Below are 17,489 nucleotides of genomic sequence, written 5' to 3'. Positions count from 1 at the left end.
CAGCAACTGTTAATAAACTTCGCCTGTGCCACTAACGGCTTGAAGTTGCCCCCCCCCCCCACCCAATTAAATAAATAAAAGAAAATAAATAATAAAAAAATGTCCCAAAATCCATAATCATCTCAAAAACAAGGATTAAAACCACTGATTAATCACCTGTGAGGATGTCATGGAGGAGAACTGCTTGGTGCACACTCCGTTGCCCTTGATGATGATGCCCGAGGACGCTGCCTGTCGCGATGACTCCTGGTTGATGGCGCCCGCTTGGGTTTTGGTCTGCTGCTGCTGTTGCTCGCTGACGGCTGAGCGGTGGGCGGAGAAACCCTCACCAGCCACCCGCATGGTCGCCCCCTTGATCTGGGACTCCTCGCGGTGGTCCAGGTCATTGGTCCGCAGTTGACGCGCCTCCTGGAATGGCATGGAACAGAGGGTGAGTCAGAGGGAACACGGAAACACTTGGAGAATATATAAAAAAAAGCCTAGAAATCAAAGTTAGGAAAGAAGGATAAGTGAAAGGGAAGCCAAAAACATTATGAAAAAGTGTATAAAAAATCCTGAAAAAATTGGGACAGAAAGATTAGTAAAAATAAAAAATAAAATAATGAAATAAAGGAATGCCAATGGATTCTAAAAGCAAAATATATATAAAAAAAATACACTAGCACTAAAAACACTATAATTCTCACTCAAATAATGCAGTCAATTCAAACCTACAATTCCATGAGTTTATACACACACACAAAAAAGGGAAATATGGACAAATTATTCAGAGGAGGCAAAGACGAATACGACTTAGGAATGAAAGAGAATGTGTGTGGCTTGACGCATACAGACAGAGAGACAGACCATATGAGGAAGTTGAAGATACCCAAAGAATACAAAGTGAAATAACAAAAGAAAATGGCTCGGGTGAATGTACGTATAAGCATACAAACAACATCTAACTGGATATGAGTGACTCTGAACACGAGAAACTAGAACCGAGGGAAATGGAAATAAGAGATATCAAATAAGGCTATCTATTGAGGATCTGATCTTCTACGTGGGTTAGATAATACTTGTTTTTGACTGAGGCAGAGGAGTGGAGCATGCAAGAAGGAAGGCTGAAAAAAAAGGAAAAAAAGAAAAATGCATAGTTGGCCCCCGTGTCTGAAGCTGGCATGTGTTTTGGGAGTGACTGAAACTTCATATGAAACTTAGAAACGTGTGTGTGTGTCTCAGTGGTGTTCATTTGGGATGTTTTTCACTGTGTTAATACAGTTTCTCTAATGTTAATACAGTTTCTCTAATGTGTGTGTGTGTGTGTGTGTGTGATGAATGCAACCAGCTAATTCTCTACTCTCACTAAACTCTGCAAGTCGTGCAAACTGCCGTGCACGAGGGGAAGGTCACGGCCTGTCGCCATCGCAACCCTCGCCGTCACCAGCGCGGCCATCGAGCGTCCGGGTGTCACGTCACGCGCACTCGATTGCGGCAGACATACTCATTGTTTCATCATGTTACTAAGTATGTCTGTATCACTTTGAAATACTCATGTAAAACAGGGAGTGCCATAGTTCTGTAGCGTGTGTGTCATGCATTCACGTTACACTGGGCACCGCCTCGACACCGGCTCACTGGTTGGAGTATGTACTGTGATACACCTCTGGAACCCTTGAATCGTTACCTCCTTGATGATCTCCGCCTGGTTCATGGTGGAGCAGCAGCTACAGGAACAGCAGCAGCAGCAGCAGCGGCCGCCACCGTTGGCTTGAGGCAGCCCCGAGACGCTCCTCCTCCCTCCCTCGGTAGCCGCGCCCGCCTGGCCGTGGCACCTCCTGCCGCCCACGCCTTGGCTCTCGCACACGCTGCCATTGCTGCACCGCTGACTCGTCCACGAGCCAGACCTGCACCTCTTTGTCCTCGGCGAGGCCACGCCAAGTTTCCGGAGGGGGTCAGCGCTGTGCCGGCGAAAATGCACCACGGAAGAGTTGGCGTCCGCGTCTCCCTCGACACGATCCCGCTTGTCATCCTCCAGAGCCTTCACCTCGGGAGGGTCTCCGCCGCAGGCATGGCTCCCGCAGCCATGGGCCTTGAGGCACCGCGAACCTTGACCACCGCGGCTCTCGTGGCATTGGTGGTGGCCTTCAGAGCCCTGGAAGGACCGGACGCCGCAGGACTTGGCCAGCCGGTCTGCGCACTTTGTGTTGGGGCTGAGCAGCACCCAGAAGATCTCAAAGTTTATGACGGCCCATGGCAGCGGCGAGGTGACGGTGGAGGAGGAGGCGAGGTGGCCGCCGCGGGTGTTGATGTTGGCCGCGTTCTTCTTGAGGCCCAGCGCGGGCAGCACGCCTGTCAGGACGCTGTCGCTCACTCGGCGGCGCTTCTGCATCACCAAGGCTGCTCCTGCCGCTCACAGAGTCTTGCCGTGCGGCACACACAGCGATCGGCCCTGCGCGGGAAGGTTCTTTGCCGCGGGTGCCTCAGGTGATGCCGTCTTGAAGCGAACTCAAGCAATAAAAGTGTCCAAAAGGCTTGGCCATTTTTTCATTCAAATTCAATCACTATCGATCGATCACACAAACAACTTTTCCGTTTTGAAGTTTCTCAGGAAGTTGATGAAGTAAATCCACCTGCAGCCACACACGTAACAGAGGGACAAAAAGGCACAAATATTGGTTACATGATTATGGCACGGCCGTGTTTACGCTCCGGGGCGGGGACCGGCTATTTGCGTCTGGCTCGCGGCGTTGACGTGGGCGGTGTGGAGAGGACACCTGCCACGCCGCGGCCCACTCACTCCACGCCCTGCACCGCAACGAACCACGCCCGCAACCTCTCTCTCTCTCTCTCTCTCTCTCTCTGCTATATTCGGTGATGCAAAAATTAGTTATTAAAATGTGAACAGAATACGTTGAGGAGAGGGAGGAAGGACGACAAGGAGAAGGAGGAGGAGGAGGAGGAGGAAGAAGAAATGGGAGCTTTAAAAGTAGACAAGGAAGCGAGGTATACATAAGAAGGATGGAAAGGATCGAGGCCTCTAAACCCACTCCCGAACCTCTCTTAAGATCCTCCAACCCGACCCTCACACGCACTCGATGGCGCCAATTTCATCATATATTATCTTTCAAGACTAGCATCCTTTTCCTTCTTTTCGCGCTCCCCTCTTCTCCTTGTGCCTCTCCTTCGCGGGCGGTGAGTCACTCTGCGCCGTTCCTATCGCCTCACGCCCCGAGCGTTGCGTCATTATATACCTGGCTGCCCCTTACTTGTCCATTGACGTAGTACTCGAGTGTTGGTCATGCATAAGACATCAGTTGCCTCGGGGCGTTTTGCGATTATAATCTCTCTCTCTCTCTCTCTCTCTCTCTCTCTCTCTCTCTCTCTCTCTCTCTCTCTCTCTCTCTCTCTCTCTCTCTCTCTCTCTCTCTCTCTCTCTCTCTCTCTCTCTTAAAGCGTTGACCTAACAGCTTTAGTATGCATGAGACGCGTGTTGTTGGCGCCCAAAGAACTTAACAATTTGAACGTTTTTTCACTTACTAAGCATCTACGTCATAAGCAACCCCTTCTTTTTTGGCTATAATGATTAACCGAATCCTAAAAAAAAATCACCATGAAATTTTGATATAACTCGGATTCACTTCGTAAGCCCAGTAAGTCTGCTAAGTCCATTAAGGTATACAGGTGAATGAGTCCAGGCATCAGGTTACCCGAATTCTGTTTCCTAAGGGACGACCACGAAGGCGGCGGTTGCGGAGGTTGTCCCCGTCGCCCGCCAGGTCCCATTCCCTCCCGACAGGTCCAACAACGCCGCGTCTCTTTTAGCTCTGAGGCCAAACATTATTCACAGTCCACAAGAACACAGCCTGGGGCCATATTCTTAAACGTTTTGGGGTCCCATTACGACTGTTTTCCAAGGCCACCACAGAGAAGACTGCCTGTGTTTTCATTGTGGGTGATTTTCCAGTCCAGGGTGCAGAGGTCGTGTTAAAATTATCACTAGGCTCATAAAACAGTCCATGAAAACCCCAGGAACTTCTACGAGAGGCTTTTTAAACAGGCGAACTGAGACTCCGAGACGTTTAAGAATACTGGCTCTTAGTTTCGCCAAAAGCAACACGCAAACGCAGCTGTAGTAGTAGTAGTAGTAGTGAGTGCCACAGACGCCATGGTTTCACAGAGATCCACTTCGACATACGTAGCCGTCATACTTGGCGGCGACGAGAGAGGGGCTGACCGATTGGCAGCAGCGGAAGCGGTCGACGTTTGGTTTGATCTTTTTCTGCATCACCGACAGCGCGGCAGCCTCGAGGGTATTGCGGAGGCACTCAGGTGGTGGAGCTTACGTGCCCACTGCAACGCCGATCACGGACCTCACTAGACTGGGCACGCGCGAGCGAGGCCTGGCCCAGTGACTCTTCCTCTTCCTCCCCCGTCCACCTCCCCGCCGTGCCCCGCTACCCCTGGCCCCGACCCGCTCCCAGAAGTGGCCCTGACTATCCACACTCTTCCCATCCCTCACCTCCCTCTTGCCTCACCGCCCAGCTCTCTCTCTCTCTCGCCCATCCGAGTCTTCACGGCAAACATTGTTAATCTCAAGTGTGAAAAGTGATCCCTGAATGAGGCTCATATCTCTAAGCACCGCCGCCGCCACCCGCCGCCGCCGCACTGCGCTCCACTCAAACTGAAACGGCTTATTTTCGATAGCTTAATCTTCGGGTTGATAATACGTGGCCTATGCGTGTCTAGGCTTCATTAATTCAGCTGCCTTCTGTGAGCAATGGGTGGGAAATGGCAGGAAGGTGCGGGTTGCCTCCTTTCCAGCGAGGTCACCTGAGAGGAAAGTCCACCAACGACCTTGAACTTCCTTGCGAATGACTTCCTCCCTCGCTTGTTTGACCTTCCTCCTCCTCCTCCACTCCTCCGCCATCACCAGCGGCAGCACTACAACAGGAATTTAAATCACAGGAAATACCACTTGCACCAATGCTAGGGTTTCATCACCTCACTCCAGCGGCCTCCAGGTGCTCATAAGCGTGGATATTAAATCGTGCCGTGCGGCGAGGGTGTCCCGGGGGCGTAAAGGCGGCGGCGGGGTGGGTGGAGGTGAACGGGTAGGTGAGAACGAGGAATAAGGGATAGGGTGAGTCAGGAACCGCTTCCCTAGCACTTCCGCATCGCCTCCTACACGGCGATGCCCAAGCTGCAACAACAGGTCGTAATTTACGCTCCAGCCGAACTTCCTGGATGGGGCGAAGCGTCAAGAGCGAGTATACAAGAGGTCGGCGTCACATTCCCATCTCCCAACACATTAAATTCCTGATGTAAGGGAAGATTCTCCACACTGAATTAATGCGCAGATAACACGAGCAAGCGACCCTCGATAATTATGACTGGGTAAGGTGAGAGCTTCGTTTATGCTAATGAGTGAGTGTCGCATTCACGGAGCGGCGGCAAATGTTGTTGTTGGGTTGTGGATGACTCTTGGCGACCTCGCGGCGGTATAGGAAGTTCACGGCGGCGGCGGCATCCCACACATACACACAGACACATGCACGTAGGGATGACCGCATGATAAGGGCTGATCCGGATGCTGCTAATTTACACAGCCAATGATAAGGAAACGAAACACAGGCGCTTCCCGTTCGTGGTCAAGAGCCGTGCAAGGACCGTCACCAGGGGAGGTTCAGCGGGCACTGTGAGGTCACTATACGAGTCAGATTCGCTGTTGATCCGATCACTCTATGCCATAAAACAGGGACACACTTGGTCCTGAGGCATGACAGAATTAGCAAGGCGACATTTTTGGCAGGATCGGCGCGGTGCGGAGAGCCAGCTGACAGCACGGCGGCCGAACGTCACGAGGACTCGCCATCACACGGACACTGCCCCGCCCAGGTATTCGTCTGACGCACCAACACACACACACAAACACACACACACACACACACACACACACACACACCAGTTATAAAAATGACATAGCAAACATGGCCTTACGACGTCAGATTACTCGCTCTATAAACATTTCATCTGACTAAGTGGACGGGACAAAGACAGGGGCTATATTATGCCTTGTCCCCACGACCGGCACGTGAGTATAGCCGCCCTGAGTCCCCTTCCAAATGGACGTTACCGAGCCGTGGCGTGGGTACAATTGAGGGTATATAATCTATTTGACCGGTGAGGCAATACGGGTGAGTGGGCCAATGCCATGACGAGGCAGGGCAGGCAAGGCGGCGCTCAACGGGGCCCTGCACGTCACACCGAGCCGCCCTACGCCTCCTCCACCCTGAGAGTCGTGAGCACTGCGAGTCCGGCATGCAGCAGGGCCCAAGCGCATTGCAGTGCAGTTTTTCCCCCCTCCCAAGTCTGCCTCCTAAAGCACTCTGTATCGGCTATAATTAGGTGAGCTTTACTTCCCCCACGCCAGCGGTGCCATAATTTGAGTTTAATGCGAAGGTTCGCTAATCAGTCTACCTGGCGAGGCGGCCGCCAACGCGACGACCCAGTTACGGCGAGACGCTTTACCGCCAACACTTTTTATGGACGGGATTATATTTGATTATTATTACTATCGTGGCAGCCATCCTCAAAATTAACACCTGGATGGATTAAGCTTGAGATTAACATCAGACACGCTGGCTATACGTCTTCCCTTCCCATCCTTGCACCCATTTCTCCGCCCGGCCGCCCGCCTGTCGTCTACATAATATCGTGATGGTGAATGAGTTAAAGTCGTAGGCAGGAGGAAATACAGGCGAAGGAAGGCCATTGAAGTCTCGCATTATAATCAGACACGATAGCTCTATACACACATCTTCCCTCCCCATCCTTGCGCCCATTTCTCGTCTACATAATGTCGTGATGGCTGTCAGTACACGGGCGTGCAGAGCGTCCGTTAATAGCAGCGAGTACTGACAGGTGCCGCGGCGGAGAGGAAGAAGGGCCGCGCCAAGGCTGGCCGATGTGGGTCACAGCCTCTGAGCCAAAAGGGCAGCCGCGCCACCTCTTTCCTCACCTAATAAAACAACAAACACACGTCTAGACACATCATCTCCTCTCTAGGTGCATCGGCCCGGGACACATCCACGGAGAAGATCATTAACCGGGTGTTCGTGGGTGACTTTCCCGTTCCAGATGCAGAAGTCGGGTAAAACTATCACTGCCGTCACAAAACAGTTCATGAAAAGCCCAGAGGCAACTTCTTAAACCTATCGACTCAATTCTTAAACGTATCGGTCTCCCATTACGACTATTTCCCAAAGTTACAAGAGAAGGGTTTTCGAGGATGAGTTTTCCGTTCAAGATACAGAAGCCGGATATACCTAACTACCACTACCATCACAAAACAGTCCATGAAAAGCCCAGCAAATTCTTAAACCTATCGGCCGGTCTCCCATTACGACATTTCCCAAAGCTAAAAGAGAAGGGGTTTCAAGGATGATTTACCCGTTCAAGATGCATAAGTCGGGTAAAACAATCACTGCCATCACAAAACAGTCCATGAAAAGCCCAGCAAATTCTTAAACCTATCGGCCGGTCTCCCATTACGACTATTTCCCAAAGCTAAAAGAGAAGGGTTTTCAAGGATGATTTACCTGTTCAAGACGCAGTCGGGTAAAACAATCACTGCCATAACAAAGCAGTCCATGAAAATCCCAGAGGCAACTTCTTATAAACGTATCGGTCTGCCATTACAACTATTTCTCAAAGCTACAAGATTATTTACCGGGTTGACTAACTAGGCGAGAAAAGTCACTAATATTGGGCGTTCAAGACTTGGCTAATGTGAGAGAGAATCCTTAAAAAGTCCAGCATGACATTAAGTTTGTTTGAAGCAGGCCAGCTGGTGCTTGCGGCCTTGAGTGCGTGGGCCGCGGCAGTGCACACACACCCCTACAGCTGGTGCCTCGCTGCCTGACACATCCTCGCCTGACATGCATCCCCCCCACCCACACCCACACTCCATTTTCTACATCCATCCCACCTCGTGCATAAACTATTTCACTCAGGGCATCACTCGACACCGCGGGCGCGTCTCGCTTCCAAGGTAAATACAGGTAGAGTGCGGGGAGTTGATAGGTAGGTCACGGGGCGGCCCAGTCTGATGGCACCCAGCTGTTCTCTTTGACGGGAATTGGCACCCTTCAGATAGTGCCTTCAGACCACTCCCCGGCCACTCATCCTCTGCTATAGATGAATGAGGCACCGTACACAGCTGTTTCCATGGCACTAACGATACACTGATGCCCCGGACCGTAGAGTAACCCACGACAGATTTCTTTCTCCGCCGCCCAGGGAAGCCACGGTTTATTTTAGCTGTCCCTCATCTCCACGCCCGAGTCTGCACAGAAAATGTTTGGCGAGACGACCGCCATGCAAGACAGACTAAACAAATACACACAGGCTCCCCTCACCGCCGGGTTTAAAGGAGGCGGTGCGGGAGACGGCATTCTAAGACGCTTCCGCCTCTCAGTCAACTATTTCCAGAGGCCGAAAAGGAGATCAATCGAGTCCTAATGAGTGTTTTGTTAGGTTCACGGCGCAGAAGAAGGGTCGAACTACCAGAAGGGTCATAAAACTACCCCTGGAAATGCTCAAAACTCCTCTGAAAGCCTGGACTACTAGGTGTGTGCTCGGGCGGCGAAATGTTAAAGAATATGGGCTAAGATTTTCGTAGGGACTAGAACTAAGTATGTAAAGAGGGCCAGCCTAGGTTAGAAGGCTTGGAGATAAGGCGAGGGAGTCAAGTACATGTAGTCTGGTATATGTAGTCACTTACACCTGGTTAAAATGAATAGACGGGGATGTGTGATAGACCTATAGCCGTGTAGGGATGACCAATGTGAGAGAGGCTGTGAGGCTCTTAAAAGTAACGAAAAATACAAACAAGGAAAGGTTAAAGAAGAAGACAAGACTCTAACACCAACACAAGCATAGTGCCCACGGTTGATGTTCTCAGACGCTTCCACGTTTCCATCTCTCACGTCAACTACTTCCAAAGGACTAAGAGGAGATCAATCGGGTTCTCATGAGTGATTTTTTAGGTTCACGGTACAGAGGAAGGATCAAACTACCACCAGGGTCATAAAGGTACCTCTGGAAATGCCCCTAAGGCCAAAGAGGAGATCAATCGGGTTCTCATGAGTGATTTTTTAGGTTCACGGTACAGAGGAAGGATTAAACTACCACCAGGGTCATAAAAGTACCCCTGGAAATGCCCCTAAGGTCAAAGAGATCAATTGGGTTCTCATGAGTGCTTCTTTAGGTTCACGGTACAGAGGAAGGATCAAACTACCACCAGGGTCATAAAGGTACCTCTAGAAATGCCCCAAACTCTAAGGAAAAGCCTGACTAATGTGTGGAAGCGGGGAAGCCTTTGAGAACATGCCGCCGGTCAATTATGCAGACGTAGCGGTTTTAACACTCACCTGAGACACCGCCGCCGCCTTCTCCGCCGTGATGCCGTCCACCTCCAGCTTGGCCTTGGTCGCCGCCTTCTTGGAGGACTCCGCGTAGGACAAGTCGCCTGCCTGGAGCTTCCTGGACTCTGAGGATTGTCCCGAAGCTGACTCGTAGCTGTTCTTGTCTGTCACAACCTGGAGGATCACAAGGAGACGCTGGGGTTAGAAGATTATTTCGACAACGAGTGAAAGAGACGGTCGGTATTCCTAGATGCTTCCACCTCTCCAATAAGTTATATCTAAAGCCCAAAAATGAGGTTAGACGCGATCTCATGAGTGTTTGTTCACGTTCACGGCACAGAAGAGGGATCAGACTACCACCAGGGGCATAAAGCTGGTACCCCTGGAAATGCCCCCCAAAACTCCCACGAAAGGCTTGTCATATAGGTGTGCTTGGGTGACGAGTTAAGAATGGTAAGTAAGACGCGCTAGACACCGTATTTTCAACATCTGTATGAGTTCTTCGCTACAGTGTTAGGATATTATTTCAACAAGCAGCGACAGAGGCCTGAGAAACAGCTATGATATTCAAGACACCATATTTTCAACATCTGTATGAGTTCTTCGCTACAGTGTTAGGATATTATTTCAACAAGCAGTGACAGAGGCCTAAGAAACAGCTATGATATTCTAGACACCGTATTTTCAACATCTAAATAGGCTCATCGCTACAGCTGCTAAATTTGAGTGTTGAAACCTGAATCTCTTCCTATACCACAAGAGGGAAAGTATAAGGCAGAAATAATAATACTAATCCCCCTTCCACCCATGATTTCCCGTCCTATTAGCTTAAGGAACTGTAGAGCGAACCCTGCACTGCCCTATACAGCCAGTGACAGGTCCAAACAAACACGTGTAGAAATATTTAATAAGAGGAATTTAGTCTGATCAATGGAGGGATAAGAGGTTCATTTTTTGCATGCTGTCGATTCTGATTCTAATTTGATGCTAATTTCTTGTGCCTGATCCCTTATCAATGTCGAATATTATGATTCTGGCGCACCCTGTTGTTTAGGAGTTCAAACTTGTGCGACAGCATGGTAAAAAAGCTATGGAGCAAAATCTTTAACAGACAAATATGTCCCTGGCGTTATCAATATAAATATCACTGACTTGCTCACATTATGCAGTAAAAAAACTTGTCCCAGCAAAAAGACTTGTTTACACGCTGTCACCAGTATTAATGGCTGACAAAACATATGATAATAATAATTTGAAAATGAGCACATCTTAGCTAGTCTCTCATTAGTGCATGAACAGAAAACCAAATGCCTGTCTATGTAATCTTGTGATAACCTTAGTCAAGGGGGCAGGATGATGTCACCAAGGCAACTCATCCGGGACGCACGAAGTCAACGCATTGCTCTGAAACCGCTACTGACCCTGAGATGGGAAAACGAGAGGTAGGAAAGCGTTGATTAGTGCCTCACCTTAGTTTTTTGCGAGGAGGTCACTTTCTTCTGTTCGAACTTGAGCTCCTTGGGGTTGTTGCCGTTGGTTGACCCCGAGGTGAGCGGGGAGGAGCTGAGTTGGTCCTGGGAGGCTGAGGCCGCGAGGCTCTGGAGGTCATCGAAGTCATTCTCGACGTTGGGGAGCGCCAACTGCTCGGTGGACCCCATGTTGAGGGCGTCGTTGAGGGCGTCCATCGAGCCCATGTTGAAGCCCGAGGTCTTTCGCTTGTTGTTGAAGGCCTGAAGGCTGGACGCCGACGCGCTCTGCTGCATCGCCGCCGCGTTGCTGGCCATGGACAGCGACCGGTTGTAGTTGACGCTGTTGCTTTGCTGTCGAGGGGAAGAGGAGCGTTAGGAGGACGTCGTGGAAGAGGAAGAGGAGGAGGACGGAGACGAGGAGGAAGATGAAGAGGATAAAGAGGATTAGAAGGAGGAAGAGGAGGAGAAGGAGGAGGTGAAGGAACAGTAGGAGTCAAAAGTTGGAAGATGAAGAGGAGGAGGAGACGAGGAGGAGGAAGATGAAGAGGATTAGAAGGAGAAAGAAGAATAAGAGGAGGAGGAGGAGGAACAGAAGGAAGGAAGGAAAAGGAAGAAGCAATACTTGAATCTTGAAAGAAAAAACTAATTTGCAATCTGTATTTTGCAGCACACACACACACACACACACACACACACACACACACACACACACACACACACACACTCACCGAGGTCATTTCGCTGATGTTTGACTTGACTTCGGACATGGATGACTTGAGTTCCGAGAGGTTGGATTTATTTATGCTAGCGGAGGCAGAGGACTTGTGTTCGCTGAGGTTACTGGAAGATTTCACCTCGCTCAAGTTGCTGGAGGAGTGCGAGGAGTGCTGGGACCGCTTCAACTGGCTGCTGCTGCTGCTACTTCTGCTGCTGCTCAAGTGCTGGAAATAGAAAGAGGATCGTCAGTACCCGCGCTCACAAAGGTCGGTATTCTTAAACGCTTTCGCCTCTCACACCAACTATTTCCAGAATCCGAAAAGGAGACCAGTCGGGTTCTAATGAGTGTTTCTCTAGGTTCACGGTACAGAGGAAGGGTCAAATTACCACCAGGGTCATAAAACTGTCCATGGAAATGCCCACAACTCCTACGAAAGCCTTGTCAAATGTGTGTTTCTTTAGGTTCATGGTACAGAAGAAGGGTCAAACTACCATCAGGGTCATAAAACTGTCCATGGAAATGCCCACAACTCCTACGAAAGCCTTGTCATATGTGTGTTTCTTTAGGTTCATGGTACAGAAGAAGGGTCAAGCTACCACCGGGGTCATAAAACTAACCCTTGAAATGCCCCACATAACCCCTACGAAAGCCTAGTCAAATGTTTAATGATATGGCCCTGAGTCACTCGTGTCATATAAAAGGTAATGAATTATTGGCATCGTAAATCAAGACTAAGATTCGGGAACATCCAGAAAACTCGTGGCCTATTCGTTTTTGCTTTATTCTACGTCTTGAAGGATACATTAAGCCACTCTGTCAAATCAAGGCGATGAATTATTCCCGTCGTAAATCAACACGCTTAGATTCGGTGCTATCCAGCGGTACATACAAGGCGGGAAGGTTTATTTGCTTCGCTTTATGAGGGAGAATCCGTCACACCTCCCCGTTAGGACTGGCTCGTGGGCGCTAAGTATTTTGTTTTTGTTCGAAGGTGAGGAGGAACTATTTTAATGGCACGTCAGTCAGTCAGCGGCGGCGGGCACGACACGGCGACAGAAGAGACCCCTCGCGGCGACCTCTCTCTCTCTCTCACACACACACACGTCGCCCACTACCTTTTGCATTGCTGAACGGATTAAGGCGATTCTGATACAGTGAAATCTCCGGTAATGCTTTAGTCAGGCACTATTCAGCCCTTCTTGGCCGCGTTGAGTGACGGTGTGAGGTCTCCAAACCGCCCATGACGCACCGAGAACCGATTTTCACGTGGAGACCTGGAGGCCGATTTTCCGTCCTGGGGAGCTACACGTCCTCGTCCTCGGTGAACTCTTACCCCTGGAGGCTTTATCAATGACGTGCCGCCACCTGCACTGACAACATCACCGCCTACACGAGTCCAAGAGAGTGCCGACGCGTCCACGGAAGATTGTTACGAATAGCTTACAAGAACGGTGCGTCAGCCGCGAGCGGGCGCCGAGGGCCGACTCATACAGCGGGCGGCCTGCCAAGACGGTTACGTATTGTCCTTAGTGACTGCGGAGGCGTCAGAACTGGTAATACTCGACGGGGAGGCCGAGGGTGGGCGGGGAGCGGCGGGCGGCAGGTGTCCCGGCTGAGGCGAGGAGGCGAAGACTGACCGCCGCCGCCGTAGCGAGTAAATTCGTTCCTTGTGAGCGGCCGCGTGTAGGCGTGGGCCCGCCCCTCCCCCTGGCCGTGACCCGCGCCTCGGCGACATTAGGAAGTCTGGGGACGCCCTAGAGGTGGTGAAGGAGCAGTAGGAAGGAGGAAGAGGAACAGTAGAAGGAGTCAAAAGTGATGGAAGAGGAACAGGAGGAGGAGGAGGAGGAGGGAGACGAGGAGGAAGATGAAAAGTGTGTCGCTGCGTCCGTGCAATCAACACAAGCAGGCCCGCCGTCTTATCGCACCTTCCATTACTCGCACGCACTCACCGCATCGCAACCCACACGCCGCCCTCCCATCCACCAGTTACTTAATGCCCCCCGCCCCTCACCCTCGCCCCCCGTGAGAGGTGCGGAGGCGGGAATAGCAGGTAAGCTGAAGGGCGGCCGGGGAGGCAAGGAGAGAGAGAGGGGAGGAAGGGGCCATTCACGACTGATTCACGGCTTACGGTTCATCCCTTTGGCAGTGGAGACGCCGAGCTTTGTTTTTTCTTTTCTTTTCGGGATGATAAAGAGTGACGAAGCCTTCAAGGGTGTCTCTAATTATTTGATCGATGCGAATTTGCACTCTCGCCATGTTAATTTGCACTAGGATATACCGTTTCTAGACTCCATTGAAAGAAAGAAAGAAAGAAAGAAAGAAAAGTAGCCTACATAGAAAAGTAAAAAAGTAAAAAGTAATAAGCAAAAGAAAATAAAACAAAAATATATGAAAAAATGGCCCCGAGTCAATCTTATAAAAAGTGCAAAAGATAATAAAAAAATAACAACGGGAAAACGAAAATGAAAAAAGAAAAAATTGAAAACGTAAAAAAAAAGAAAAAAAATCATTCAATAGCCAATAACGAGAATGACGAATCCAATTATTTCCTATTCATTTTATTTTCCACACTTCAGCCGGGCAACATCACGACCCTACACACACACACACACACACACATACAGCGCCTTAGTCCGCCTTTCCTCCATGTTAAGTCTTCGATACGGCTTCAGAATCGCCTTAAAACGCCTTTCCTCCACGCTAACGCTTTGATAAGGCCTAAGTGTCACCTTTACTTTAATATTCACAAGACACGGGATTCAACACGGGCCGGGGGGCGGTGGATGGTCCGTCTGTGACCTTGAGTATTCAGCCACCTGCCACATGGTCAAAATTCCTCAATGCGGCAAGATCGTGCATTTGGAGTGTCGCTAAGGGCGTTTATCACGGGAAAAGCGCCGCGCGGGTCTGCTAACGGGCACCCGGCAGCCTAGCGATGACCCTCTCGAATAATAGTGGAATTTTGTTTACATTTACTGACGGAGATTTTCAGCAAGGACGAAGATTGCTCAGCATGTCCGCGCGTCCCCCCTTCCTCCCCCTTTTCTTCTCCTCCTCCTCCTCTTTTACGCCATTCCGTCTTACCTGGCATCTGGTATTCCTCCTCTTCCTTCTTCAGTCTTATCTTCCCACGGCAACATCAAAACACCCACGCAAACACACACACACATACACACACACACACACACACACATACACTTATATCCTGCTTGTCCCTCCCCCCTCCCCCCGCCCCTTTTCCACCCCTTTCCCCTCCTCCCTTCCCCTCCCCTCGCGCAGACGTTCCTGGCACCATTTAAATTCTTCGACAGCTCCTCAGACCCAACATCGCACGTCTACAGGTTTATATTCAAAGGACAAACCCCTTCTCAACACCTCAACACGGGGGGTGGTGGTGGTTGTGGAGCAGATGAGTACAGTGGAAGAAGGAGACGAGGAGGAAGATGAAGAGGATTAGAAGGAGCAAGAAGAGGGGGAGGAGGAGGAGGAGGTGAAGGAACAGAAGGAAGGAAGAAGAGGAACAGCAGTAAGAATCATAAGAGTTGGGAGATGAAGAGGATTAGAAGTAGAAAGAAGAGGACGAGGAGGAGGAGAAGCAACAGAGGGAAGGAGGAAGAGAAACAGATGGGATATGAAAGTCTTGGTGATGTGCATTTGTTCTCTAAATAGACGGGGTACGCGGTGCTTCCTAAATCAACAAGGTACACATTTGCCACTTGAAGATGTAGAAAAAAGGGTACACTAAACTCCTGCCTCTTTTCACAAGCTCCCCGGCCAGCATTTTTAGTCCCCAGCCGACGAAAGGAACCCAGCGACCTTGTGTGATCTGTATGGAGGCCAGCGTGATGCAGCAAGGCACTGAGGCACTACTGGCAGCGGCGGCGGCGGTGGTGGGACGCTCAAGGCTACATGAAGTCAGTCAGTCAATGGTTCAGTTGGTTACGAGCCCTACAGAGGTACTCGCGGAAAAGGGTGAGGGGCGGACCGTAGACACTGTAACATTATTATTTTACATTGTTTGTGTATATTAGCCATCGGACGGCGTTGTGGGCGGCCGCGGGCACTTACGGGTGAGGAATTGGACAGGGACGCGGCAATCACAGGCTGTGGATGAGGGGAGGCCCAAGAGCCCCTCCCCCTCTATGCAATATATCTCACTCCTACCAAGTCGGGTCTGTGATCAGGGTGCGGGCGTGTGGGCGCAGGACCCGCGCAGCAACACGCCAGGATCACCGAGGGTCGCGCCGAACGAATGGGAAAAGAAGGAAGGACAGGGCTGGCAAGCGTGCGAGGCGTGGCTCCCGGCTGGCTAATAAGGGGAAGCACAAGGCTGCCTGCTCGACGACACTGCCATCACCCGCCGCAACATTACATTATGAGAAACTTTAGCGGCTGTATCTCTCGCGGCGTGAGGTGACGCCCCGCCCCGGCCCGCCCACGGCTCGGTGCGGGCTGCTGCTGCTGCTGCTGCTCGGCGGATTCCTGACTGCCCTGCCCCCACCTCCCTCGCCCCGCCCGGCTCTACTAGTGACAGGAATAAAACTCGAACCATACGTCACCCTTCCTTCCAACATGCACGTCTATAGCCTTCCTGAGAGTTGCGTAATTTGCAATATGGATCTTAACAACCAAAATATTACCACTGTGCAAAAAACCATCGTGCGCACCTGTCCAAAAGTCATGGTGGCTTCCCTTAGCAATGATCAACGCCGCCGCTGGAGGAGGAGGTGCAGGCGACGGTGCTGGTGGCGATGAGACCCGTGGTGGCCGCCGCCGGGTTGGGGTGCATTGCTCAGGGCCGCCTGGCTGAAGTGTCCACAGCCACACAGGGTTGTCTGTTGAGCACTGCACTGGCTCTTACAGATCCCTCACGTCACTGGCTGGCGGCACTGCGCTCACTTACACAAACACACACACGCACACACAACACGGCCGTCTGTGATATCAGTTAAGTGCGGCGATACGCGGACACTCGCTTCCTTCTCAGGCGACTAACTAACTCCCTTCCTCCTCCGGGCGGCGAATATATATGTGAGGTGGGCAGCGGGCATGACGTGGCTAAGACAGGGCGAGGGTGCACCCCCGCGCCCGACACCTACACGGCGAGCGATGCAACAAACCCATGTGTGCGCCGCGGCAGCTGGCGACCTCTGGCAGCCCCCTTCTTGGAGCACGTCCATGTCTTTTTTAAGAGTTTACTAAATGTTTCTACTCTTTCTGCCAAGCTGAACCCGTAGCGTGGTGCTCAGGTGTTAGATGTTTGGCGACACGCGAGGTTATTCTGCAACCTCAAGGATTCCGGGAAAGCAAATCGCCATAGCATCGCAAACACTGCATCGGGTACTCGCGGCGGGCGGTATTCTTGGCCGCTGCCGACAACGTCACATCACTCATTTCTACAGGACAAAACTGAGGTGAAACGCCTTCTCACGAGTGGTTTTCAGGGTTCACGGTACAGAAGCATTGTCAAACTCACACAAGAGTCATAAAACCACCCCTGAAAATGCCCCATACAGCTCCTACGAAAGCCTGTCAAATGTGTGCTTGGGCGATGCAATGCTTAGTAATACGGGGCAGAGTCCGAGGCTTTACTTGAGTGCCAGCCGATGACGGGTTGAGTCAGCGACACTCGTGAACAGCCAGGCAACCCGTTACGTCACCACGGCCGAGCGACGGTGCAGCCAGGCAGGGGGTGACGCCCCCCGCCAGGAATGGTTCGGGGAAGGCGGAGTGACAGACAGGCTAGTGCCGCTCAGGGTCAAGGGGGGAGGGGGTAAAGGGGGACTTGTCGTGGACCTCGCCGCCCATGCAATATTCCTTCTTGGGAAACCAGAAACGGGCGGCGGATAATGAAAGTTTTGCCTAATGAACCGATGAACACGCGAGCGAGCAATT

At 51.2% G+C, this 17,489-nt stretch overlaps 1 protein-coding gene across 14 annotated transcripts in view; it reads right to left on the bottom strand.

The window, feature by feature from the left end:
- The window catches only part of LOC127003578 (NAD(+) hydrolase sarm1-like), a 186,584-nt gene that overhangs the window by 6,108 nt on the left and 162,987 nt on the right, over window positions 1-17,489 (bottom strand). For all 14 annotated transcript variants that reach the window (XM_050870465.1, XM_050870466.1, XM_050870468.1 and 11 more), the window contains 4 exons: window positions 11,605-11,817; window positions 10,877-11,227; window positions 9,414-9,581; window positions 157-408 (listed from right to left, as the gene is read on the bottom strand). In XM_050870465.1, the coding sequence (XP_050726422.1) occupies window positions 157-408; window positions 9,414-9,581; window positions 10,877-11,227; window positions 11,605-11,817 (984 nt within the window). The remainder of the gene's footprint in view (window positions 1-156; window positions 409-9,413; window positions 9,582-10,876; window positions 11,228-11,604; window positions 11,818-17,489) is intronic.

Source organism: Eriocheir sinensis, chromosome 25 (assembly GCF_024679095.1).
Source record: "Eriocheir sinensis breed Jianghai 21 chromosome 25, ASM2467909v1, whole genome shotgun sequence".
Classification (NCBI taxonomy): domain Eukaryota; kingdom Metazoa; phylum Arthropoda; class Malacostraca; order Decapoda; family Varunidae; genus Eriocheir; species Eriocheir sinensis.
This window is presented reverse-complemented; position numbering and strand designations above follow the sequence as displayed.